Consider the following 27384-nt stretch of genomic DNA (forward strand, 5'->3'; position numbering starts at 1 on the left):
TCACTGAATTCCTCCGTTACTAGCTTCGTTATTTTGAGACAGCTGTTCCAGTAAATTTAAGATTACCTCTATTCGTTCTAGCAGTGTCATACTTTTGTTGGCACTGGCACGCAACAGCAGGGAGTAAACTTGCTTGTTTGTTTTAAGAACAACTTCTTCTTCATTAATGCCCCTAAAAAGAAAACAGGTAATACAAACTATTAACCTGACCACAATATTTTATTCTGCAAATGATCAAAACAAATAGTCAATAACAACATCGATGACTATCCCGCTGAAACCACACAGCTGGTGTTTTGAGTCTCTTATTTCCTTAGTTCTTTATTTCCTACCATTCCACAGCACTGCGGTCAGAGCCTCTGTTGATACTGCAGGAGGGATAAGGTGTTCTGATTTTTATTCAGCTTCAGTCTGGCCATTTTATTAACTCATAATCCCAAATCACATCATAAACCCTCCAAACCCAGATCTCCATGCCAAAACTCTGTACTTTTGTCTAAGTTAGCGTCTAATCTGTTCTCGCCAAATGCAAACAGACACCTGAAGACTCGGGAGACGCGGTGGTTTTGCTCCCGTGCCAGTGCCTGCCATTAGCTCTCCCCTCTAAACTGCTGCAGACACCATTTTCCCGTTCAAGTCTGAAGCCCACGATCTGGCCGCCTCCTCTCCAGTTCCATACATCTAAGCTGTTTCCCTACGCCGGAGGATTTTCCGTGCTGAATACCTCTACACCAAAGAGCTTTTTCCTCTTTTGCCAGGCTGCAGCCTAAGCTCCCACCAATTTTCTCCATTTGACAAATACCGTAAATCACTTCACGCGTGTGCTGCTCTCCTGCTTCAGCGCTGTCAGCCCTCCTCTTTGCCACCCTGCTCTGCTACATTTCGTACCCAAGACTAATAAATAAGTGACCCAAACTAGAAAAAAGAAAAATAAAAATGCTGCCATTGATATTATAAATAAGTTAAGCGTACATTATAAATAAATTAAGCATACATGTGCGCAGGCAGCAGTCGGTTTAATTGCCAGTGCTTTGGGAATTACCAAGAAATGGTGAAGCAAATTAAATTCCTAATGCCTGGCAGAAATCAGACAGGTTTATTCATTAAACAGAACAGGTAGTCAGTAAAAAGCCACTGAAATGCAAAATATTTCCAGGATAAGTTACAAGAATTCCCAGAACAAAGTATTACTTTCAATTACTTCTTTCCTCCGATTTACATAGCCAAGTTCAGTTACGCTTATGCATTTAGCTTTTAGGGGGTAAAACTCTGATTTCATCCAGTTTTATTGCTAGTCTGCAAGTTTCACTATCAAACATTAATTTTACCACATGTTCTCCTGTTCTCTGCCAAAGTGCATCTGAGACCCTGAAACAGCATTTGCGAGCTCCCATTTCCTCCCCTTTCAGGCTATTATTAAAACAGGAGGCAGACGTTACCTTCTTCTACAAAGCAGAACTGAGGAAACATAGGCGAGAGGTACACAAGGTACTGGAAAGGTTGAGCAAGAGGTAGTTTTAAGCTTAGCCTCAACCCACCATTGTTTAAAAACATTTAACATGCTGTAACAACAGGCCCATTTCACAGCAGTCAAACTGTAACACCTTCCCTATATGGAATTTCAGTACGAAACAAAGGGAGACAATGATGAGAAAGTAAACAGGGCGAAAAAAAACCACAAAACAAAAAAAAAAATGAAGAATTTTTTGGTTTACAATATTTACCCATGTTATGAGACAACAGAACTAAAACAATTTACTCAGTTACTTGGGACATCTACTCACTTACATACAGATTATACTTTAATCCCCTGCATTTCACATATTCAGATTGCCACCTTGTGGAAGCTCTTTTTAAAAAAGCGATGGCACCTAACACTCTGCCTAAGCCACTGCGAAGAAAGCACACAGGCTTTCTTCTTGTCTCAGGTTTTATTTATCAGTCTCCTCCTATCAGCAGACAACTTACTGTGCAGAGTGAATTAATTTCACAGTTTACTTTCAGCAAATCAGTACTTGCAGCATCAGTGCTTCAATCCAAAAAAACTATTGACACAACTTCCAACAAGAACTCTCTAGAACTATACACTAGAACTAATGCCACATTTTCATAAATTAACTTTATGTGACATCAGAAACAGCAACGGTATACTGCTGTAGCTTCTGCAATCAAACACATTTGCTGCTGAGGGAATAAAAGGTCTACTGGATCCCCAAACCACCACCACCCACATTCAAATCGAACCAACAGAAGCAATAGCGGTGTAAGGAATTACACTGTCACACCTAATCCCAACAAAAAGGAGAAGCCACGTTTGTTCCAAATCCCAGCAGCAAGACAGAACATTATTTTTTTTTCACTGCACTCCATTAGTCACTGGCGTTAAAGAATTTTCTAATGCCTATCTTCCCCATATACATCCCTATTTACAGCATTACTGATGTGCCAACATTTATTCTGATGTATTTTGCTTGCTAAACTACGCTGTCGCCGATATATTTTATCCCCAAGATACATCAGAAGATCAGCAGTACACAGTAGCTTCTCCCTCACTAACTTTCAAGTGCTCCGTCACAGATGAAGACCCACATCAGTTAAGATGAAGGATGCCAGATACATGGACCTCATTCCCTGAACAAACAGTTTGATAAAAAAAAAAACCACAAACCAAAACCCAACACAATGAGAAGTACACCAGCAAAATTACGGCAGTACAAGTAAAACTGCTTTGTGTGTGAATTTACAGCTACAAAGAGTGTATGATTTATCTCCTCTAAAGGGTAAGTTAGATATCACACAGCATAATAAAGCGTCAGTGATTCATAACTCTACTGTGCATTTCAGACGATGATTACAAACTATTACTTTCCTATTTGAATACAGCCATTCAAGTCTGACTTTTTTGTCCTCGCTCAGTCCTGCACTGCTATCAGGAAAGAGGAGAGAAAAAAGCTGCCTAGACACACACAGTAAAGATGTTTCTTGGCCATTCCCTCAATTACACACAAAAACACAGAAAAAAATTCTGTGTTTAGGTGATCAAGGCGTATCTCGGCTCCTTCTCCACACAGAAGAACCACCTCCGTAAGAGAATAAATATCACACTTTATTGCATGCCTAAGAGTACATAGTTGGTATGGATTTATGGATGAGAATCACATCTACAAACGCATATCAAGGTTCAACTTACCCAATTTTTTTTTTGGTTGCAGTTAACAATTTAATGGATTGGAGGAGAAGGAATGACATTCTGGACTCAAAAATACTAAGGAGTTTCAGTACTTCTTCTTTGTTAAGGCCAGAGGAATCATTAGGTGACATATTCTCAGCAGTACTTCCATCCTTGCTAATCTACAAGAAGAAAAGAAACAAAAACCCTTTCACTGAACTCCACCATTTAAACACAGTTCAGTTAAATTGGACAACCACATCTGCAGGTTAGCTTAGTCTTTACAGGTGTGGTACCAGCATCACAATTGCCATGACACCCTGTTTATGATGCTGCAGGAGTTAGTTCACATCCATACTGTACACAAGTTATGTCCACGGCCTATGTCGTACATACATATTGGTGTATTTAGTTATAAAAACATCACCAAAATACAGATTTGACTGCTCAATCTGTTGCTCAAATTGCCAGCAAGGGATGAACACATGTCAGCATATATTGCAAGTAATTATTTATTTAGGCATCAAGAACCTATTAACACTAGCTACAGATGGCCTTCCACATTTTTATATTTCAATATTAAATATACTAGCTAGAGAGAATTCCCATTTGTATGGTACATACATTCTTAGGTTCTTTAACAAGACTTTTAAGGGACAATAAGGGACAATACAGAGTTGCACAGAACTCCATTCGCTCGGACAGTCAGCCAGTATACATCCATATACAAATCTGTTTTAATCCATCGCTGGGTCATCTTCTAGAATGATTTTTTTCATCCACTTAAAGGCTAGAAGAGAACTGCAGGAGGTTCCAACCCTGTCCACACTAAGCACCTAGCTCTACTGAGAAGTAACCAAGCAGTATCTTAATTGCCAAATGACCAGTCTGACACGAATGCAAGAGATACAAGGGAACAGATAATTGCACTTCTTGACTTTTGTTTACCTGTTCACTTTCTGCCACAAGCTCCTTTCTGATGAGCTGGAATGCACCCTTGGTTTTCACCATTATATCTAGGGCCCCAAACAAAGTCTTTAATTTCCCAGCACTACTGTTCTGACCTAAAAAAAAAAAAAAGTAAAAATTAAGGACACAGATGGCTTATGTTACACATTACACTTTTTCTTCCACCCAAAGATTTCAAGAGTTCTCATAAGAAAAAGCACTTACGGTCCCAGTCAGCTGAAAAACAGTAAAATAAAAATGTCTCTTCTCTCTTGAAGAAAATTCTATTTTGAGACGCAGATTACTCCTGCTCTCATATACAAAGTTATTAAAAAATGAAATTAAATTGGTAATGGTCTTTTGGAAAGCTGTTGCAGTAAGACAGAGCTAGACTTACTTGCCATCTGAAATTCTGCAAATGCCACTAAACACACGAAGGAACTCACAGGGTGCATCCTTCAAGAGTTGGAAGAGTCGTACTGCTTTCCCATAATGAAGATCAGCAAGTACGCGGTGTTGCTTCCTCAAATGTTCATCACCAACCTGCACTCAAAGTAGGGTACATAGTAAATCTCAGACAGTTTGCATGTTCGTGAGGTAATCATTAGAAAAAACACTGCCTATGTTGGTAAACGAGGTACCAACAATTGTTCCCAGGCTCATTTCAGAATTGTTCATCTAAACGTCTGCATGTTTCTAGAATACATCACCAGCCTGCCATCTTTGAAGCTATTGTAATTTTATAGCTAATGCTAAAAAATTCACACCAACTAGAACTAAATTATTAAAGAATAATAATTTGGGGGAAAAAAAAAAGAAAACAGAAAGTGACATGCAAGTCTACACTAAGGCTTTAATAAATTATATGTTAATGGTCTAGCAGAAGGCTGGCTGCTCAAGTATCAGAAGATTGCCTTGGACACACAATCAAACCAAGGAAAATATTTATCATCAATGGCTTCTGTTAGGAGAGCTTGGAACTCCCCAGAACAGACAGAACCATAAAGCTCAATACACTATAAAGGACAGGCTACACTTAAAAAGAACATTTTATTTCAAAATGACTTGCAAATAAACCACCTCGCATTTCTTTGGGATATGTTTATTGAAATGATTTAACCAACTACAGGTAGAAGGATTAATATCAATCTTCACACACATTGGACATGTTAAGTATGGAACCTACACAGAAAACCAACACAGTTTGTACTAATACCTGGTTTCTCAGGCAACTGTGGTACATTGAAGCAAGCCTGTGGTGGATGGTTGCAGCCCGATATTGGCAGAGAGGCTGTCGTGCAGACACTGTATCAACATCACAATATTTCAAGGACTTCATCATGGCTTCACTAACTTCCTTCTCTATCTACAAATTAAAACAAAGAGGTGCAGTGTGGTTACACTGAAACTAGAACACCACTATGTACAAGTGTAAGGGTTAAACCCCCGTTTGTGGCATCACCTTTTAAGAAAAACCTTAAAAAAATGCAAGTGACTAAACATTTTATAGTTTGCCAGAAATACTTCACAGAAATTTTTCTATCTAATAAAGGTTTAGAAGTTATTCCAAGATCAGTTTTGCTGACTGTTCAGTTTTTCAGGAAGATAATAGCTTATTTTTTCAGATGTTGTCACGAACGCTCTTTATTACCTGTTCCTGAGCCTTTCTAGATAACGGAGCATAATCCTGCTGTAGAGTTGCCATAGTGAAATACGTAGTAGACAGCTCCCAGTTCACAGAATCCCAAACAGCTGGATGCACATCTCTCTTACCTAGAGATCTTAATGCCTTCAGATAGTAGTCAATAGCCTACAGATGACAAAATAATACATATACATAGTTATTGCCTGTATTTATAGCAGTTAGAAATTAATTTCCCTTTACTCATTCTCAAGGAAGCATTCCAAAATATCTACCTGAGCCTTCTTCAGTGTTTTCTTTACACCCATTTTGGTCATAACTTTAATCCTGACCACACATTTCTATCTCCCTTGTGTGCGGTATTGCGGTCCATTAAACATCAGGATCTGAATGTCACAACACTTCTTACATCAGAGCAACGGAATCAAACCTCAACAGCAACAGTGAAGCCCATACAGCAAGGATCAGGGTAATATGAAAGCAGGAGAGGTATCCCAAGTTATTACATCAAGACTTACAGATACTTACAAAGATATTTACAAATATTCTACAGTGAAATTAGGGTAAAGGCCATTCTAAAAATAGTATGATGTTACCTTATTATAATAAAGGGCCTCTTCTGGGGAAAACTCTCTTTTGAAGTCACCTTCAGTTGCACAGTGGGCTTGAGCACAAATTCGCATCAGTCTTCCTGTGTTGCACAGCAGAAGAGCAGCATTGGTTGCATCATCAATTGATTCAAAATTCTGAATTCCTTCTTCGAAGCAAGAGAAGCTTTTCTTCCAGAGTTGCTGCTCTGTCGTTGATACGTTTTTACTCACTAGGATTAAGACACAAGGCTTACAGTCTCATTCAAGTTCTTGAAAGATACTGAACAAACATTTCCATCATGTTCTTTTTCTCATAAACGACCTTTTAGAATTGAGGGGTGGTAAGTGATTCTGAAAACCCAATTCATGGAAAATACTCTTAGGAAAACCTCAAACATATGAAAATCTTAATACCTAAAAGGCACTATTACACACACTATACTTTCAAAAGAATTGTGATAATGCAACACACGAAAAACAGGGAAAACTAACAGGATAAAATAGGTATTTTTCTTCCCTCGACTGTAATATTCAAGGTATTGACATTACTTCTATAAACTTACAGTATGAAACAAGTAAAAAGCGACTTTTACAGATGAGTGAAATTCAGTATTTGAGCTTTGATTTCAGCTAAACAGTAGTTCTGCAAAAACACTGAGATGATGAAAAGTTACAAAATTGAAAGTCCAACCCAAAATCCCTCAAATATTAATTGGACAAAGGTCACAGAAAACAGCTAGTATTTGGGAGACTGGAGCTGTTTAGACTGAACCGCCAGCATCTAATTTGCTCTAGTTTATGTAACTCTTTACTTGTAGACAAGACATTATTGGGTTTGCTTCCAGAATCAAAAACCCACCAAACACCTCACCCTAGAAAGCAGCTTAGGCAACCTCCATTTCCCAAAAAAAAACCTCACCAAAAATAAACCAGAAGCAAACCTTCCAAGAATTTACTTACCAAAAAAAAAAAAAAAAAAAAATCATCACAGGCTGACTTTACTGAAACTATTCTTACATTTCAATCAAGCTTACGCTTCTTCATGCTGGGCTAAACCGAACACATCAAGAACACAACACACCCTCCCTTTTATAACAGAGTTGGTTTAAAGTTTCCATCCATGTTTTTTGAAGGCATTCTACACACTTCAAAGGAATATCTCCAAATCTATAGATTCCATTATTCAGTTTAGGCTCAGTTAAGTACAGTGTACAAGCCACAGTAATCTATCGTGGAGAAATATTTACAATGGACATTAAAGGTACATAACATTAATTACAGAAAAGTATTTATTACGAAGTTCTTTAAATGTCGTCTTCATAATCAGAAATACTCAAGATTTCTCACACTATTAGCGAACACGATCATTGCTGTAGCTCTGTGAAATAGTAAGAAGTGGAAATAAAGAATACTTGCCTACTCTCTCAGTCTGCACTGCAGCAGCCTGGTTCATGTAAAACACTCCAATCTCATTCCTGATATTACCCATCCTCTTTAGTACTTGTACATGTTGCTCCGGATTTTGGTTTTTTAAATTACTGAAAAGTAAAATTTCATTAGCTGCTTCATAACATTTACAGCTGACAGAAAGCTGGCATTCCAAGTCTGTAGACAAGTCCGTAGCCCAGGCAAACACTAGAAAACAAAACACAAAGCCTGCATGTCAAACAGTATTTCCAAACAAGCTTAAATCTGTGATAGTCTAGAGGAAAATGCCCCAAAAGATGACCAAGTATAAGACCCACATCAGAACGATCCCACAATCCCTACAGGTAAGTAAAATTTATCCATTTCTTAAACAATTACTGTCTTTAGTTATTTTACAGCTTCAGGCATGTCATGGGGTATCTTGACGACTTCCTTATGAATGACAAGCACGATTAGCTTTCTCTGAGGGAAACAGAACTGAAGCGTAATAAACTCTCCTCCAGAAACGTTACTAGTGCATGGTTTTGAGGAAGCACAACAAAATTACTTACATCTGTCATATAACTGAATCATGGCAGTTATCTTGTATCAGTATCATACCTTGGCACCTGGATTCTCTATGAAGACTGTGTAATATTTCCTGATCTTCTTTTGTCTGGTAGTTATATTCTTCAAGATATGCTGCTCTGTTATTTGCATTCTGAGCAAGCATTAATTGGATATCTCCACAAAGGGTTAAACACTGACAAAGAAATACTAATACTTCAGGAAGCATGCTGGCGCAGAGACAACAGTAGGTATCTATTAGAAAAAAAAATAATCCCAAGGATGAGGGAAGAGGAACAGAAAAGAATTAAATGTCAAAAGGTTTGACACAGACTGACAATATAATTGGTTTTTGTTATCTGTCACACTTATTCTCTGTATGCAGACAACACGTGTTCTTCTAAGAGAACTAACCTATTTTAAAGTCATAGTTGCTCTACACAGCTGACAGTTTCAGAAGAGCAACCATGTTGACCAAGGTGAGCAGTGAATCTGGTAATTACAAATGCTAATCTCAGATTTGACTAAAGGAAAACTGACTTTCTACAGATTAACTCAAATGAGATATAGCCTGAAAAATCAATTTCCAAAAGGTACAGTTTAAACTCAATTCGCAAGTCTTTAAAAGACTGAAAGCTGAAGAATGCTTTGAGTTATTGATAAGCATATTGATGTTTTGTGTTAAGATCCAAGTGTTCTTGCTTTATAAGCCTCCTCACACCCCAAGTCCTACAAATACGGAAGCAAAATAGCAGCACTACAGTACTAAGCTAATGGCATTTTCCAATTAGTTATTCTCATTATGGTAGTAATATTCTAAACAGCTTGATTTTACTTCATTTTCCTCGGTAATACTTGAAGATGTATTTCATTTTAGAGGAGCATCCAATTCAGTTCATGAACAAGTTTACTCCTGACTCTCAGAAATACCATTTAAATGAAATAGGAACCACCAGGCATTTCCAGGGAAAAAGCATCTGCTTGCAGCGATAGCACTTAGACCACAGAATACTATCTTGGTCTTGAAAGCAGGACTGACTCTCCCAACTTCAAGTGCTCCAAAATTCCAAATCTGTACTCAGAGTTTCCCAATCTGTCAAAACAGGAGCACCTTTCTACGAGAGACAAGAGTTATCCTTACTACAGACTCCCCTCCTGAATAATGAGCTAGACACTTAGCTTAGCTAAACACATGGTTGTCAAGACTTGTCACTGCACACCACTAGGATAAATCATGCACAAAGAGAAGCATGTGATATCATGAAAGGTATATAGAGGCAACGGTACAGATGACAAATACATTCTAGCAACTTACCATGGCACTGTAAAGCCAGCTTGATGTATCTTAATGCTCTCCCATATTTCTGTAGAATCATAGCAGCATCAGATAGGACATAATAAGCCTTTGATGATTTCAGAATGAGCTGGAGTTTCATTTTATATTGCCACGATCCAGGAATCATTCCTGACTGACTGGAATGCTTATCCTTCTGAAATGAACCCACTGTAACACGAACAGAACCTCATCAGTAAATCTCATCTCCATAACATATGCCAGAGGTTGGACACAACTTCATCAGCATACAGACAGAATGTAAATTGCCTTATTACAGCTCTGCACAAGTAGAGTTATGCCAACTTGTCTGCCACTACATTTTTCATCTGCAAAATGGACCCAATACTTGGAAGTCTTCCATATACTCCACCTGATAGTGGGATGCTCGAATACAGTGAGCACAGTGACAATGCAGCTCACCTATCATACTTTAAACAGCTTTTATAATGCCGGTGCAGTGGCCAAGACTATTTCGTTAGGTACCAGTAGATAAGAACAAGAAAGCCACAGGCATAATTTGTCATGTTCTCCACCAAATCCTTATGATACATGCTCTGTTTCCGTATGAGCAGTCTCAAAAGTGAGAAAGCCTCTGTTTGTGAGTTTAGCCTCCAGCACAGAAGGGTCTGCATAGCCTGGTCCTTCCCACAAGGAAAACCAATGTCTCTCACACTCGTTTCAAGACACCCTCAGCATGAGATTAGGAAGGTTCCTTCTTCGATGCTGCAGTGGTTATGGAACCAGAAAGAACAGGCCGCTGACTTCAGGCATATCAAAGAACAGAATTTTGTCCTGACAGTATCTGCACACAGCAATGAGTCTTTTGCTTACAGGTGGGTCTACAAGGCCTGACATGCAAGCCCACTACCTCTAGTAAGTTCTTTTAGAACTACATGCTTACATTAGGACAAAGACAAATCTAATCCAGTAACGCCTCATGCAGTTAAAGACACAAAATGCACATATACTGTATCCATATGCTATTCAGAAGTAGTTCTCTTGAAGTTAAAAATTGAAGAATTAAGAGCAATTATCCTTTCTATGTATGTAAACATACACATGTAGCAGAGAAACTACGTAATTTGCATCACAGAAAACAAACTCACATCCTGAAGAAACACAAGTTTCTCCCTTATGTTTGAACTATTTTTCTCTAGGTTGAATTCAATCCTTATGACCTAAACAAGTAGCACCACTGCTACTTCAGGGAAGAAGTCCACCACAGATCCAGAAATCAAATAAGTGTTTGTTTGTTTTTTTTTTTGAGATCTGTGCAATATTTACCTCCCACATCCCCCAGGAAACACTTGTTTCTAAACCGAAAAAGTTAATATGTGGAGATTCTCCTTGCCAGATGGCAAGCAGCTGCAATGTGTCATCAGTTCCAAATTGTGAAGGCAGAAGAGAGAGCCTAGCCACAGGAGAGCTGAGACCAGGACACTGTTCTTGCTGAGCTGCCAGAGGTAAAATTTCTTAGTAGACCTTGGTAAAAGTTAGTCTTACAGTCAATATTCACAGTACCGTGCAGAATTTATGCAAGCTCAACACAATGTAACTTTGATGAAGGTGTTAAATTCTGTCGTCACATATCTGATAAAAACTAAGTATGCATGCATACATTTCCATATCATTGACATTCAAGAGATAATCATAAAATTGGAAGAGAAACAAGAGAGCACTTAAATGAGTAACTCAAAACCAACCTTGCTTATTATTTAGATATTTTCAAAGGGGGAAGGGAGGAGAAAGGAAAGAATAAAGAACTGTAAAAATATGCAAGACTTAAATTTCTTTCTGGGTTATGTTTATAGGGCTTCTCATCCTGCACAGAACTCTACTACTTTCAGAAGAGTCTTTCCTATATCCTTTTATGGCACTCCAGAGAAAAATATACAGACTACAGTCTGAAATTTCTGGAGTTTGAGTATTTAAACAAACAAAACATCTTGTATTTACTGCTTCTTTCCACAATTGTAGAGGTACAAGAAAGGAAATAAAATCCTAGTTACCACTTTACATGCAATTCAGCAGCAAGCATGATGTAGGAGAAAAACCTGCCAGAAGTGAGAAGTTCTTCCACAAAACTTCCAAGTTACAGAAAAAACCCCCACGACTATTTTAAAAACAACCCACACAACTTAGAGTGCTCCATATACCAAATCTGAAAATACTAAGCCTTCATGGAAGTAATCTGCAAGCCACATCTAAATAGGGTCCAGTAAAATTATGTGTTTACTAATAAAAGATGCTTTGATTCACAAAATATCTTAAACAAGACATTCTTTTCGCATTTAAAAAGGAATAGACTGTTCTCCAATTTTTAGTATATTACTTTTGCTTAGGCAATAGTGTAATTAGTGACTTATAAGCACACTGTTTTGACAATCAAAATAAAGCAGCAGCAGTTTGTGTTGGCATTGGAAAGGTCTTATTTGCACAACAATACAACTTACTTTTATCTAAAAATAACGCCATCTGCTTTTCCAGACACTCGGGACCACCACTGGCAGATTCATCTTCATATTTCAATGGGATTGGAGTGCTGGGGTCAGCGGCAGGAAGATCACCCTCTTTTTTAACGCTGCTGTCAACAGACTTCAAGCCCTGCAAGAGGAAGAAATAACTTAATTCACCTTGAAAGCAGTATTTAGCAAATACAGAATACATCAAAAATTGGGTACTAGGTGAAATATCATTAGAAAGTTGACAGTAAACTCACCTCCAGGACATAGTTAAGCACTAGCCTGCAGCGCTCTTCAGTGCCATGGCAGACAGGAAAGGCACAGCTAGGCTTCATTGAGGCGGGCGGCAGGGAAGGAAGAGAGTAAGTGTTCAACATAGGAAATTTGAAAATTACTGGCTAGAAGATGCAAATGGGAGCTAGCATTAAGAAAACATGTTAATAGAACAGCATTTCTTTCCTTTATCTCAGCGAGCAATTCATATACCTGGTCATCTACACTTGGCCTGTCTTGGTAATCCCAAAGACAATGCAAAGAGGAGAAAAGATGTCTCTGTTCCATAACAGTAACTACAAAAGCATCCACAGATGGCCTGCAGTGCAGACCAGGGAAGATAGGCAGATTCAATACTATACAGAAATCACTTCTTCAGCCTATACATCAAGGTTGCACTTTCGCCACCTTTGAACAACTCAATGCCTTGGGGTTTTTTTGGGGGGGTTGTATTTTTGTTTTCTTCTGGGGTAGAGTACAAGGGGGAAAAGAAAGAGGAAACTGAGTGCTTCTGCACCTGTACAAGTTGTATTTTCAGCTGATGGACCTTGAAATGTTAGAACATTTGAATCACAAATTTTTTTTAGGAAATCTTGTTCTTTGCTACTCAGCACAGATGTTAGAAAAAAGATTCTGCCCAATAAGAGTAATTTCATAATCGTATCCCTATATAGATAAGGCAAGTAAAACATCAGAAGAAAAGTAAAATGCTAGGAACAGTTTATTTGCTGATCTTCCCAGTTTCCTGTGTTCCTCTATTTTGTTACAATAATGATGGACAGAAAGTGCAATGAAGGTAGAAGTATGACACTTCTGCTGATTTGTTTATGAAGCACATGTATGCCAATGAAGTTTCAGGAATATTACAGTTATGCACCCAGCTATGCCCTTAGACACAACACGTACACATCTGCAGAGTAAAGCTTCATCTCTTTAAAAATTACCTATAACCAAGATTTCAAGGAAATCAAATTGCTGTATTTTGACCAGTTACCTTGGAAAGACAAGTCAAAGAGAAATCCTACTCTGTGGATATGAAGTAGCTGATGCTTCCAGGAAAAAAAACCACAAATGTTAATATTGCTCCAGAAAAAAGTACTAAGATACCCTAGGTATCCACACAAACTTGTGGTCATCTACAGTGCTTACACATGGCCACAGCTGGCAATATTTTCTCTACTGCCATGACAGGAATAATTTTTCCTGTAGCCAGCTATGAATAATCCTGCCATAAAAGACACGTGCAATATGGCAGAGGAAAATCTACATTAAACCTGCTATACTGTAAAATTCAAAGACCTCAAATTTTACAAGCAGCTCATGTAAAGTTTCTTTCCCCACTGTCTCATGCTTCAGTTAAGCTGAAGACAAAGCTAACAGGTAACTGAATTTCAATAACAAACCTTGCTACATGAACTGAATCTTTCAAGAAAACCCTTAAAAAAAGCCCCACAGCTTCACTTACACGTATTCGATGCACAGACTTGTACTTTTCTGGTACTGATAACTCTCCAACAGATTTGATTATAGCCACTGCTTTATTGTCATCTGGTGGATCAGAACTGTTACTGTAAGAACCATTTTCATCACTGTCTGGCATTTCTTCCTCTTCCTCGCTATAACTTTCATCAGAATTTCCATTTATAGGGAAGTCTGTACTGTCTTCTTTTTTAGGTTCATCCAACTGAAAAAGCTCTGATAACATGTAGTTTGCTGAAGCAATAATCTTTTTGAATAAGAGAAAAAAAATTAGTCATTTATTTTATAGTTAAATTATTCTTTTGAGAGGCAACATCAACATAAGCCATTTCAGAATAAGAGGCGAAGATTGCGTGCAAATAGATGTTTGCTAACCTGTAAATGCAGCCTGTACACGCACACATTGTATGACCACGTTTGAGCACTGAATTTTTAACAGTATTTAAGAAACAAATCCCTGCAGACAGTATGCTATCAACTATCAGTCTATGTGCATGCAGCCCTGCAATCAAGCTTGCCCATGTTCGGTTTCATCCCCCACCTTACAAGGTTTTCATCTCTTGTTTTGCAAGTGAGGGCATAAAGGTAAACCTGGGCATATAGACCACCTTGACCAAAGACAGCTTTGGGTTTTTTTTCCTTAAATAAATAAGGGCAGCCTTTGATCACCCTATTTCTTTCTTTTCAGCGCCACCCTAAAAAAATCTTCTTGTTTATTTGCGTCTTTTGAGTTCTACAGATTCTCTTAGACTGCAGCTATGCCACCTTGCAGATCAGCTTTCACCTTCTTGACTTTTGTTCTACTTCAGGCAAGAAAGGCAAAAACTGGCAGAAGAAAAAAACAGCAGCTATCTTAGTTGATGGTAAGGAGGTATTCACCCTTTCTCTTCTTTGGACTACTGCTGCATGGAGAAAAATGAGGAACTAATGAAAGCTACATTCTGGTAGGGCTAAGCATTCAGGGGCTTGCGTTTCATTTCTTCCCGCCTCTTCAGTTTATTAATTTATGTACTTTAATATTATATGCTGCCAGAGTTTCAAAATACATCAATGGAAGAAGAGATACTAGATACAAGCATTTAAAAACTATCCTGTAGCAGCAGCAACATCCACAGTACTAAAGAGCACTAAGAAATCAATTTCAAGTTCTCAAAAACAACAAAAAAACCCCACCAAAACTGACAACCCATCAAATAAGAGATTCAATTTGAAACTGAAGAGGTCAAATAGGACACAAACAGCATATACTTGCAGAGGTAACTCTATCTTGCTTTTTATAGTGAGAAAGGAAATAAAATATATAGTTAAGTCAGGAGAAATACAACACACACTGGTCATAGCCTAAAACAAGCAGCATTGTCCCCTGCTTCAGTTCGGTTGTATACAGAAATAAAAAGCCTCGAGGCAAGATGCACCAAAGTTCATCCTCATTTCTTGCCTAAGTGTACTACACAGTCCTGGGCATGTCGCTCCATAACCTCATAGCCTAAAACAAGCAGCATTGTCCCCTGCTTCAGTTCAGTTTTATACAGAAATAAAAAGCCTCAATGCAAGATGCAAAGTTCATCCTCATTTCTTGCCTAACTGTACTACACAGTCCTGGGCATGTCGCTCCATAACCTCCTCCCATTCCATGCAAAAGAGAAGGAACATGAACACCTGGAAGGCAACGTGGTCCGGCATCAGACTGCCCTCCAGAACACTTCAACACTCACATCAAAGACAGCAACAGCAAGATGAGAAACACGTATACACACGACAGGCACACATACATACACTTTTTTCCTCTAATTTTAAGAGCAGAAACCCTTAGAGAAAAGGTTATTTTGGAACCATAAAGACACCTAGCGATTAAACCAGTAAGAGCAATACAATAATAATCCTTACAATAAGTGTTAAGCCTTTTTCTTTCTACCTTAAGTTTACTTGAAGACTGAACTCTCACTCCTAAAGCTCCCACACTCCAATCACAAGGAATTTTGACACTTAAGAAATGAGTCAAGTCTGCTAAGAAATTTAGATCAGATCCAGTTTAGAAGAAAACAACCAAAAAACCAAAACCACACACACATACATGTCTTAAAGTGACCTGCTTTTGGACACCTGGCCCCTGAATTGGAATGAACAATTTTATACTAAGTGCTTAGGGCCCACCTTAAATTACTCGCTCTGATGTAGCTCCAGGATTATGCAAATACTAAGTAATAGCTTTCAGGCTTGAACTTTTGGATTTAGGTACCCTAAGAAGGATCCGACTCCCAAAAGACTTGCATTATTGCTTCATGCACACAAACACACAGTGATTGTGACAGGGCATAAGTTCTACAACACATTTTTAGAGTGGAATCTCTCACTTCTGAGATACCTTTTTTCCCTCCAATGCCGAGTGAGTGTCAAGTGAAGGACTCACAATTAACTCCCCTGAAATTCATCTTGGGGTTATCAACTCCTGCATTTTACTTCCTGAACATTCTGAATATTAGAAAAGCGTCAAGAGCAACTTGTAAGACACAGCAGTAGGGTAGCCAGGGGGTAACAAGAATAAAAAAAAATAGTCACAAGAAAAATTGTGCCCACATTCCTTTCTTCTGCTTCCCAACATCCTCTCTACTCCTAACAGTTCAAAAAAAAGATACTACATTTAATGCCACTGAAGCCTTCTACTTCGGACAGCGTGGTTACTTACAGTTCCTGGTTCTGGTAAAGGGCATGTTCCAGCTCCTGGTTCTGCTGGAATCTAGTGAGATTGGACTAGAATACAGTCCAGCAATCTCATACAAACCAGAACTGAGATACAAGCTCTCCACGGTAGCACTGCTGTATCATGGAAGCTATGTCAAGTAATTTTCCATCAGAACAGCAACCTTTCGGCATCAGACGCTTGGCTGAACTGCCAACCAAACAACATTTTACACTTCTTATGTATTTTTGGAGGGCTTTTTGCAGAAGTGATAAAAAAAAAAAAAATCCCAGAAAACTAGTTACCATACCAGGCTGTTTTCTGAACCAATATACAACTGCTGAGAAGTCAAAGGAGGCCACCACTGTGCAGGAGTGTGAATTTAATTAACCAGCTCAAATAAGCATTCTCTCCTGCCCTACTAAAAAGTTACTTATGGAGTTAAAAATACCACATAGGAAAGGGAAAAGGATCCAAGCCTGATCAAGTTCAGAAGAGAATAAAAAAACCAACTGGTAGAGAATGAGTATCACCTGTTCTAAAAGCTTGTAGGTCACAAGAGCCAGGATCTTATGCAAGCAAAAAAAAAAATTTCAAAAGCTTCTAGTAGGATTTTGAGAGCTTTCCACAACTTAGCAGTAATCTACAAAATACTTATTAATTTAGTTAATATATGCCATGTCTCCTCATGTAATCCATTTTAAATTCCAATCAGATTTTCCACATCACTTTTTTGGGATTTTTTTTTTTCCAGTTGAAAACAGCTTAATCTAGACCACTTACATGTACATTTAAGTTATACTTTGAATTAGATTTCAGTTTCAGTATAGATATTTCTTTTTGACATTTATGATGTATTGCCTATAAATGGCAAAAATGTTAAGTTACCATGTCAGTGTACCATAGCCTGCTTAAAGCAGCTCCTGCCCAATCAACTTCCAAGCCTCCTGCAGTATCCCAGTTCACTTTTTTGTCTAAATGCACTGACACTCCCTTATAGCACATTCTGAACCTACAGATTTCTCAATTTAAGACAAGGAAGAGACTGTGTATAGACTCAGTCAAAATCCCAACGAGAAAGCAGCACACTCCATTACCCTTCTGCAACCAAAAAGGACACTAGCACATCTGGCAGCACTAATACTTAAGACATACACACCTTCTTTACCTCCCTAAACTTTAATAAACTACTTGTCTTTTGGAGCAATTGGATTCCTGTTTTTCTTAGAAAAGAACCAGAATCAAGTATCTGGAATGAAGGAGGTCAATACAGCTTCATTTCCTTTCCATTACTTTTCTTACTGCTTCTGAAAGTGCAGAGCATCTCAAGGTACTGATGGTGATACAATGGTCTAATAAAGAGACCAAGAGTTCGAGGTTCTTCTTCTGACTTTCCCATCTACCACAGAAGAGTTGAGGTTGGAAGGAACCCCTGGAGACTGTCTAGCTAGGATCTGCTTCAGTGTCTGTTCAGTTTCCAAACACAAAAGGGCTCTTTCGGAACGAGTTAAAAGAGCAAATGTAATGACAAGTTCCTCTTTAGAGGAGGACAAAAGACTCAGGCAGCAACGAGGGTCAGTGAACTAATTTAATTTTACTAATTAAAAAAATAAAATAGTCTGGGGCTTCTTTAAACATAATCAACTTCTAAGTTAATAAACAAATTTAAATTCTCTCCTTTGCAAAGCGAGGAGGAAGTACCACACAAAATATTACCAAGTATATTACAGTGACAGCATTCCTATCATATTTACACAAAGCTACAAGCAAACACGTAATTCTTACTTGAGGATGTCTGCCATTGTCCAATAACTTAAGACAATTAAGAAGCAATGTTCTGATAGTGCCATAGTGTTTCTTGTTCTGGTTTTTCTTCAGCATCATATTGCAAGCAACTCTAAAAGAAAGTTTAACAAAGTAGTAAATCCCTGGATAATTTCTCTGTGCTAGAAGGAAAAAAGCTCTAAACAATACTACCGCAAATGAAAGTCTCCTAGACTTTATGACAGGTCTACAAGACTTACTCAGCAAGAGTGTGGTTTACACGGAGAAGTGGGGAAAAGGAGAAAGTTCGTTTTGATTTAGTGGCACTGAGGCTTACTAAGCTTATGTGTAAAAGAGGATTTTCATTGCGTGCATTTTCATTTCATCATAATATTTGGTCTGTATTCTTAATACAACCACACCAAAAACTAAGTATTACAATAAAAATTACAAAAAACTCACTTGTATAGAAGAATTGCCACTGGCATTGTAAAAGGGTTTTGGTATTTGTCTTCCGTTTCTTCACAAAGGGTGGTTAGGTCATAGAGCTTTACTATATCACTCCCACTTGCTGAAAGGTAAGGTCTTTCATTAATCAACATGACACTAACATAAATCTTTTCAAATTGATCTATACTTGCCTTTAAACAACCAGTAAGTATGTCCTTCTTTGGTGCAATTTGATTTCAGAAAAGATAAGATATTTTGAGCAATATCTTTTATCACTTTGGTAGAAAAATTAGAGTTTTCCAAATTGGGAATATCTTCAGTCTTGATCATTTCATATTTCTGCAAGAAATATATGTTAAAACTGAAGATTAGGAGGGTTTTCTCCCACCTAGTCCCCAAAATCTATAGATCAGTGTCTCTATCAACTGCTAAAAGAAACAAAGGCTACTATTATGATACAGCATCATGATAAATTGAGTTAATTTCTATGGTTCACTTTAAAAGCAAGCACATCTTGATAGCACTACTCAATAAAAGCTTTAAAGAGGATTCACTTCTGTGACAAACATGGAAAATGGACAACAAAAGGTGAAAAAAGTGGTGAAGGTGCAACATCTAACTATTACTTCAATGAAACCTACTCAGTCTAGTAAGCAACTATATCCTACCAGGTACAACAGAAACTCAGCTGGTATGTGCAGTCTACTGTAAAATAGCAAAACCAAAAGTTTAAAAAGCAGGCATCTATCTTGGCAAGTGAACACTATAGCTTTCAAGATGCAACAAATTGATGTATTTCTGCTGCTATATTTTTTAATTTTTGCCTTCAATTATAGATCAGGGGAAGAAGGAATCTTGCATGCATGGAAGGGAGGAAAAAAACCAAAACAACACAGTATTTTTGGATGACTATTGCAAGCTGTGTAGATGATTCTCATTCTGCAATAAAGGATTTTTGGAATCTTTTTGCCAAACAGTAAGTTTAGAAAGAGATCTGTTACAATTGGAGCAATTTCAGAAACTGGAGAATGGATTAACTAGGCTTAAAGCAAAGAGCCAGACTTACCTGAACAATTCCATTAACATGAAAGCACATCACAAGCTCCGGTACATTGCATATTAAGTTGTCCAACCAATAGTCAATTCCTGTCAGCACATTTATTGGCTTGTTGTTATCCCTAAAACCAAGTATTTCTAGTGTTATTTAAGTCTTTATTTAATCTTCAGAAAAATATTAGGGATGTTAACTAATGGGATTTAGATTTGAGTCACTTAAGAGTGGACAGATACCAAAACAATTATTTGCGAATTGTTACAACAATGAGTTATATCAAACAAAACAGATATACTGATCTCTGTAATGGCATACACTCACACTCCCTCAGCAATCTTGCATTTTTGCCTACACTTATACTGAAACTTTAACAAGCTTCAGATGCCATACTATTATCAAGATAAGTACTTAAGAAGTTCTAAAGGTAAAGCAGTATTAGCTGCAACTAATTATAGCACAAGCCTTCTCTCAGACACTCCAAAATTCCTTGAAAAGCCAGATACTGTCAATTCCTAGACGTGTCTTAAAAAGATGACAAATACACCAAGTGAGTTTCAAGTTTTCCTTCATTCTTTGCCTACACATATGAAGGAAGAGAAAAACCGGTAATCAAGTGATCAACATAAAGTACTAGTGAACAGTAAGGCAGTTGGAACTTAGAACTACTATAGACACAAGTTTTAAGTACTTATGCCCAACTAGCAGCTACTGAAATTCAGAATTCCAGTAGGAGAAATATTACTGCCCTCTTTTATAAAAATACCAATAGAATGAAACTAAGGACTAGATGTACAGAACTGTTTTAACACTCAACATTCACACTGAAGTCAAGAAAGGTTGCAAGCTGCCAGTACTTTCAAATAAAGACTTAGTTACAGAACCAGAAAAATCAGCAGAGCATCTCAAGTCCCAGTGCAGTGGAACAGCATTAGGACTGTTTCTGTTTTCCTGCACTTTACAACACCATCACCATTTAAGTCTAAAGCATAAATTTTATTCTTTAAACTGTACATAAAAATTAAGAGTCAACTAAACCAAATGCAGACAGCTAAATAGGAAGCAAAGCAACAAGTCAGTCAAGACTGGCATACCCATCTCGTTAACTTCAAAACTCACCTGAGACGCAAGCTCACAGCAGGATACCTCCCACCTCCAAATATAGGCATATTTGATCCTACCAACATGTGGATATCTTCAAAGGTCCACAAGATATTACGAACAAAGTCATTTTTAAGTCCCTTCATTAAAAGAAAAATTGGTCTGTAAATCCCTAGTATAAAACTTGTTCTTTATGACATTCTGCGGAATTATGAGAAAGCAAGAAGCAAAAGCAGCAAATAAAAGACAGCACATAATGAACTATGCTATGCATTCACATTAACTTAAAACAACTGAGATCACAGATGCCACAAAAGCTACTTCTACAGGGGACTTAGTTTTTCTTGTGGTTCCAATTTAGACCAAATTTTAAAATGTTTGATTAAATTGGGGGTTCAGTGTTTGAGCTCAAATTTCACATACAGCATACCTGACTGTTTTCCCCGTCATTGAACAAAGTAGTCAGGTTTTGTTCTTTGGGGGCTGAGGCCACATGCCCCACTATATATGAGGGTTCAAGAGGCACACTTCCCTGTGAAAAGCACAAGGATAAGGAGTGATTCTGCTGCTGAGGTACAGTTAGGCCATTAAAAAAAAAAAAATTTGAAAAACAGAAGTATATAAGGAAAAAAACCTTTAGCTTTAACATCTCTAAATAAATATGCATTAAGCTACAAAAAGCCTCTAGTCAATGACTAGAATGCTCCTTTTCTACAGCTAGTACCAAAATTTTGATCTTTATATTCTCAGATGCTTTGGAAAGAAATCAGAAAGCATTTATAGAAACTTTATTACTCCAAGGTCAGCACCAGATTATCAGTCTCCAGAAGCAAAACCTCTATCCTGATGTCTTATAAATTAAAGAAAATGACACCGTACAAATGCACAACAGCTTCTTTATGATACAGAGTCTGCTGTATTAGGCAACAGTTCCTCAAAAAGGCAGAAGAGAGAAGTAGTATTTTTTCTAAAAGCTTTGAAGGACCGAAATATTTCTCCACTTTAGAATATTACTACACCACAACACATGCATCTACAATTTTATGGATAACGTAGGTCAGAGCCTTCATAAGCTAGCTGACCAAGTCATTTGGCATACCAGTTGGTAATACTGTCTAAGCATAACCATAGTATCATTATTATACTAATGCAGACTGACTACAACAGATCTCTCAGCTTCTCAAAAATTTAATCAATGCCTGTATCACACTACTCAAAAACCACAGGAATTAACAGTTTTCATAAATAAGCTTAGCCACAGACGGAAACCCTGGCTTACGGCCTAATACTGGTCATAGTTTGTTGCATAATTACTATAAACATCTCCCCCATCCACTTGTGTAATCTCAGAACAAGCATTTGTAAACATTGAAAACGTTTGCAAAACAGTTAGGCATAGATCTTCATTTTCCTCTTCACCGAACAAATTCAGGGCCACAACAGATTCATTTTAAAGGCAGACTTAAAAAGAAAAGCCAAAACCTTAGGCTTCCATACACACCTTCCAATTTTCCTACTTTTAGGTAAAGTCATTAATGACTACCCCTAGCAAAGTGTTTTGTTTCTCAAAAATGCATGGCTAAGTATGTATTTAGTATTACAGTGACAGAAAAAAATAATCTCTGAAATTTGGAGCTCTGAAACACTGGCATAAGCTAAACCACACATACTGCCAAGTTCTTCTAATGCTTTAGTTCATTTCTTTCAGCAAAGAGTACTGCAGTAGCACCTCTGAAAACCTTTCAACATATATCTCTCTACAAAAACTAAGGTGCCATTTAAAACATTGTATACACTAACCTGGTTAGAGGCACCTGGATCTTCAGACAAGGAAGAAGGCATTTCAAAAGGAGCTGGCCAGGAGGCCCTTCCTGCTTCATCACTCTCACCTGAAACAGGACCCTCCTGGTGCTGTTTTGAAGTGGAAGGAACAGGCTGAGCAGCTCCATCACCATTAATGCTGACAAAGCAACATTAAAAAGTTCAGTTGACAATATGCAAACAGATTCATTTTAGAATTGTTATATTTGATGCACTGTTCTCAAAGAATGACTTTACTAGTATGCTAAAAGATTGCTATATTGACAAGTTGTTCATTGCTGAAACTCTTACAAAATTACAGCAGGTGTCACAATCTACCTTGCATATTTTAAGTCATTCTTCCCCCAACCCAGAAATACTGAGATATGCAGTTAATTAAGTCATGCTGTTTATTTTATTGTTTAATTTTACTTTAAAATATTTACATTTCTGTTAAAACATTCACATGTTATTTCCTGATCTCATGCCTCAATTTCCTCCGTATAAGGATAAATCAGTAATTAAGACAGGCCATAATAGAATTTTAACATTTACTTCAAAACAAGAAACCAGGTAAAAGTAAGTACTGCAGAATTCAAGATCTACGCAGACGTAAGGTTACCTGTAATACAAAAATTTAGAAAGTATTGCCTTCTGGTACCAATGCTCTTTACTCTTCTTTTTTCGTTGCCACTTCTGATCAATCAGCCTTTGATAAAACTCTTTCAGCCATGTCCAGTCCCCTGTCTAGGGAATATCATAAATATGAAATTAATATCAAGAAATATCTGCAAAGTAAATCAAGTGCCTTATGAATACTCATCCAAAAAGAAACCCAGAAAATAACTTCACAGCTAAAGTCTTGATTCGGTCATTTATTGAAAATGTCTTCTAGAAAAGTTATGTTCTTACTGAAAAGTTGACTTAATTAAAAAGTCAGATACATGGTAAGAGGTTACACAGTAACAAATACTTACTAATAATAAAATTAATAAAATAGTATAGCACTACTGAAGTAATTACAGGGAAGTAGGACATGGAATTTTAATCCTACAATACCACAAATATAGGACATCAGATGCAGTTCACAGGTAAATCAACTGGCACAGAATAGGGCACCTTTTGTACTCGCATATGATTCTCAGGAATTTTGATACATCCATGCTTTCTTGCTGGCTACGCTATTCTTGAAATAACGCATTTTGACCATATGACATAGTTAAAAACCAAGTGGTTAACCTGAGATGATCTCATGAAGAGTTCTTGAATATCTAGCTCATCCAACAAAAGTGTCCGCCCAATGCGATGTACTGCCATGCTCACATGTGACTTGCTATAAGGTATCTTCAGAAGTTTTTTAATATTCTTGCAGGAGAAAAGAAGACAGAGATAACAGTCAATACAATCACACTGCGTTGTAAGACAATTCTTTGGAAACTGTAAGCAAAGAATACACTACTAACATTGGAGAGGCATGGGCAGGCAAATAAAACCTTATAGCGCCAGTGATTCTAAGAAGGCCATTCCAGAAGAAGTTCCATTTGTTGAGGTCAGAGAACATGAATGACAGTGATGAAGAGACCAAGCAGTCAGTACAAACCACATACATGGTTTAAACATGACCTTTGGATCATCACAACCAGGTATCGTCAAAAGCGACAAAAAATGCAAGTGGATGGTTTGGATTGTAAAGGCTTATTCTTCATCGCAGGAATACCAACACTTTGTCAGATATCCAGAGGAATCTGGACAGAGATCTAAGTCTGAATAAAAATCTGCCAAACTTCAATACTGACACAGTAAATGAGTACGTACGTTTTCTCTTCTGAATAGCCTCATCTGAATTCTACAGATATTACCAGCACCAAAAAGCTGGCAAAAATCAGAGGAAAGAAGAAAGTTGGAAGGGGGCTATCTCTTCTAGGTAAGAACAAAGTAATCTTGAAAGCAATAATTTACATCAAAATAACCAATTTCAAACACACATGACAACTACATTGCAAGACTGATGTGCTCAATTCACTAAACTGCATATTTTGCTGAATATTATTTGTAGAAATCCATAGGAAATATGAGTTTATATTTCTTATTCAGTGATCACAACTCCCTTAAATGACAGAGCAAAAGTTAGGTGATCTGTTTGTGTTTCACTAGGGGATCTTTTTCTGAAAGGACACAAAGATGACAGAAGCCATGACAGTGTCTTAAAATAAGGTTTATACAATGTAAGAGTTTGAACCATAGAACTTAAGCAGTTATACATACCTCTGAATCAGACACAACATCTACATCATTTCCAACTGAGTCAATGAAGTCATATGCCATCCCAAAGCTATTTAGAAAAATATTACAAGTTAAAACAATTGCAGTGTGACAGTAAGTAGAGACCTGGGTTTTTTAAGCTTATTAAATCTTTGAAAATTTTTTCTTCATAAAGAAAGGCTAGGTAAACATTACCAGGTGTAAGAGATCTAAAGTTAATTAAAATCATTTCATTTTTACATTCTAGTAGTTTTTCAAAGATATCTTTGGAAGTGCTTAGATCCAATTTCAAGATATTCTAAAAGGTAGTTTAAGTTTTGTTGAAATCAAGAAAATTAGAGCTATTTAAAGTGTTTGCTAAAGACAGCTATGGGAAATTAGAGAAAGTGAGTTTTTAATTTTTTTTAGCACTAAAAATGAGAATAGTTATTCAAGGAGTTTCTCTTTAAGGCATTAAGCACATTAAATACTTTCATTGCAGCAGCTGTCATTTCATTTTACCTCTTATTTATGTTTTCTAAAACTGGCCTGCATGTTGTAACTGACACATCCTTGGATCTTCATCCACCCTCATTAAGGCCTCTCTAAATTACAAGCTATTTAAGTTTGACTATTTCCATGTATGGATCATTCTTTAAAATTAAACCAGAAATTACTATAACCCAAACAAATACATGATGTGCAGGTGTCCAAAGCTATACTTTCGCTATTAGCTTTTTAATACTGACACTAGAGACAGGGAAATTAAACTGCCAGCCTCTATTTGACAAATATAATCTCCAAAATAAACAGGAAAAATTTATAAAGCCCTAAGAAACATGTTACTCCGCTCAAAAATGTACATCTCCTAAAACAGATCATGAGGATTTAAACACAGACCCTCCACAAACTGTTAAATTTCACTAACTAGTTGACTTAGTGTGACTTTCCTTATTCAGCACAGAATTTAAGCCTCCTATTTATAAACACTGTGAACTCAAGTCATCCAACTATCTAACAAACATCCCTATCGAAAGGTAACACTGCTTTTTGGTTTTGCCCCTTATTTCACCTTCTGTGTTCACTCGACATGACTATGGAATTTCTTTTGCCAGGTCCAGTTTCTAAAGATCCATAAATTGGATCTGTAATTTTCAAGGGAAGTCACATTTGTTCCATTTTCACCTCTTATCAAAAGCAGAATGGCTAGCTGAAGCAGTCTAGTTTGATTTTAGTCAACCAACAACAGCCAACCAGGGAAGAACATGAAGTCAGTTTGACTGTCTCGGCCAAGGAGTCAACACACACTTGAAAAAAATAATGATGAAGAACATTATCAAGCATCGTTAGTCATTTACAAAGCAGACAAGATTATAGCATACAGGCAAGAACTAAGGATGAAAAAGTAGAGAGAAAATGGTTAAGAAAAAGCAACAGCTAGTTGCTATGGTAAAGTCTGTACTTTATACTTCGAATTACATAGGGTCCAAGTTCACCATTAGAATTATTCTTAAAGGCCCAGAAAAAAATAGGGCCAGCTGTTACCCACCTTGAAAATGGTTTACTTTTTTTGTTGTTGCCAAGAATGGTTGTACCTGCTGGTCCCAGCTTAGCGCTTTCACGTAACCAATTGGCAGGTGGAAGTTTCAAGTCTGTTTTTTCCTGAAGACGGGCAAAGGCTGCTTGTGGTGGGGCAGACGAGTATTTCACCACAGCGCTGCTCTTCACTTCATTGCCTCCAAGAAACAATACCGACCCCTAGTTTTCAAAGAGAAATTAGTCTTTCAGTTATAAAATAACAGCAATTAAAACTATCAGGCTTGCTCTATGATAAGCTATTTTTAATAGTAAGTGACCAAAGCCCAGTCCTGCATTCACTTACAACTTTCTCCTGCGTATGCTCACGAGTATTTCAGTTACCCTGATTCCAACACTTGCGTCAAGCGTACGCTCCACTTTATAGGGCTAAAGTGCTATTAAGGTGAGCTCCACATAGAATGTGAAATCACTCAGAAAGGCCAAAACTAAAATATAATTCCCACTAATGGCACAAAAGTTTATGAAAGTGTTCAGGAACAAACACCAACATTAAAGATAAACACGTTTCTGCCCCAATAAGTAAGCCTTACGACTGCGTATTTCTTTTCAAACACAGTAAAATATGCAGCTGTCACACTTGATTTCAGAGCTTTGAACATGTTAAGGGAAAAACAGATCCACAGGATACTATTTACGTAAATACAATGCAGCAGGCTGCACTTAAGCACAACAACAGAAACACTGCTTACAATTAAAGCTTAGTGATAATTAGCACGTTCCCTACTGTACTCCAGCCCTGACAAGAGCACTCCTCCACTCGCCAAACTGGAAGCAGGACACCCGCCAAGGAGGTGAGGTGAAACATCCCCGGGGGCCGTGTTTACA

At 37.5% G+C, this 27384-nt stretch overlaps 1 protein-coding gene across 1 annotated transcript; it reads right to left on the reverse strand.

The window, feature by feature from the left end:
* Positions 1-26712, reverse strand: EDRF1 (erythroid differentiation regulatory factor 1). Its single transcript, XM_009704266.1, is given in 25 exon segments — positions 1-172; positions 3191-3351; positions 4118-4233; positions 4515-4546; positions 4548-4660; positions 5334-5483; positions 5769-5927; positions 6356-6579; positions 7766-7984; positions 8378-8578; positions 9639-9827; positions 12113-12263; positions 12379-12450; positions 13860-14120; positions 18339-18450; positions 18780-18888; positions 18959-19106; positions 19834-19945; positions 20938-21059; positions 21350-21451; positions 22720-22879; positions 23342-23466; positions 23959-24084; positions 24985-25051; positions 26510-26712. Coding segments are annotated over 24 exon segments (3396 nt in total). The 5' UTR covers positions 25045-25051; positions 26510-26712.
* Positions 26713-27384: the final 672 nt, after the last annotated feature.

Source organism: Cariama cristata, unplaced genomic scaffold, assembly GCF_000690535.1.
Source record: "Cariama cristata isolate BGI_N322 unplaced genomic scaffold, ASM69053v1 scaffold6427, whole genome shotgun sequence".
Classification (NCBI taxonomy): domain Eukaryota; kingdom Metazoa; phylum Chordata; class Aves; order Cariamiformes; family Cariamidae; genus Cariama; species Cariama cristata.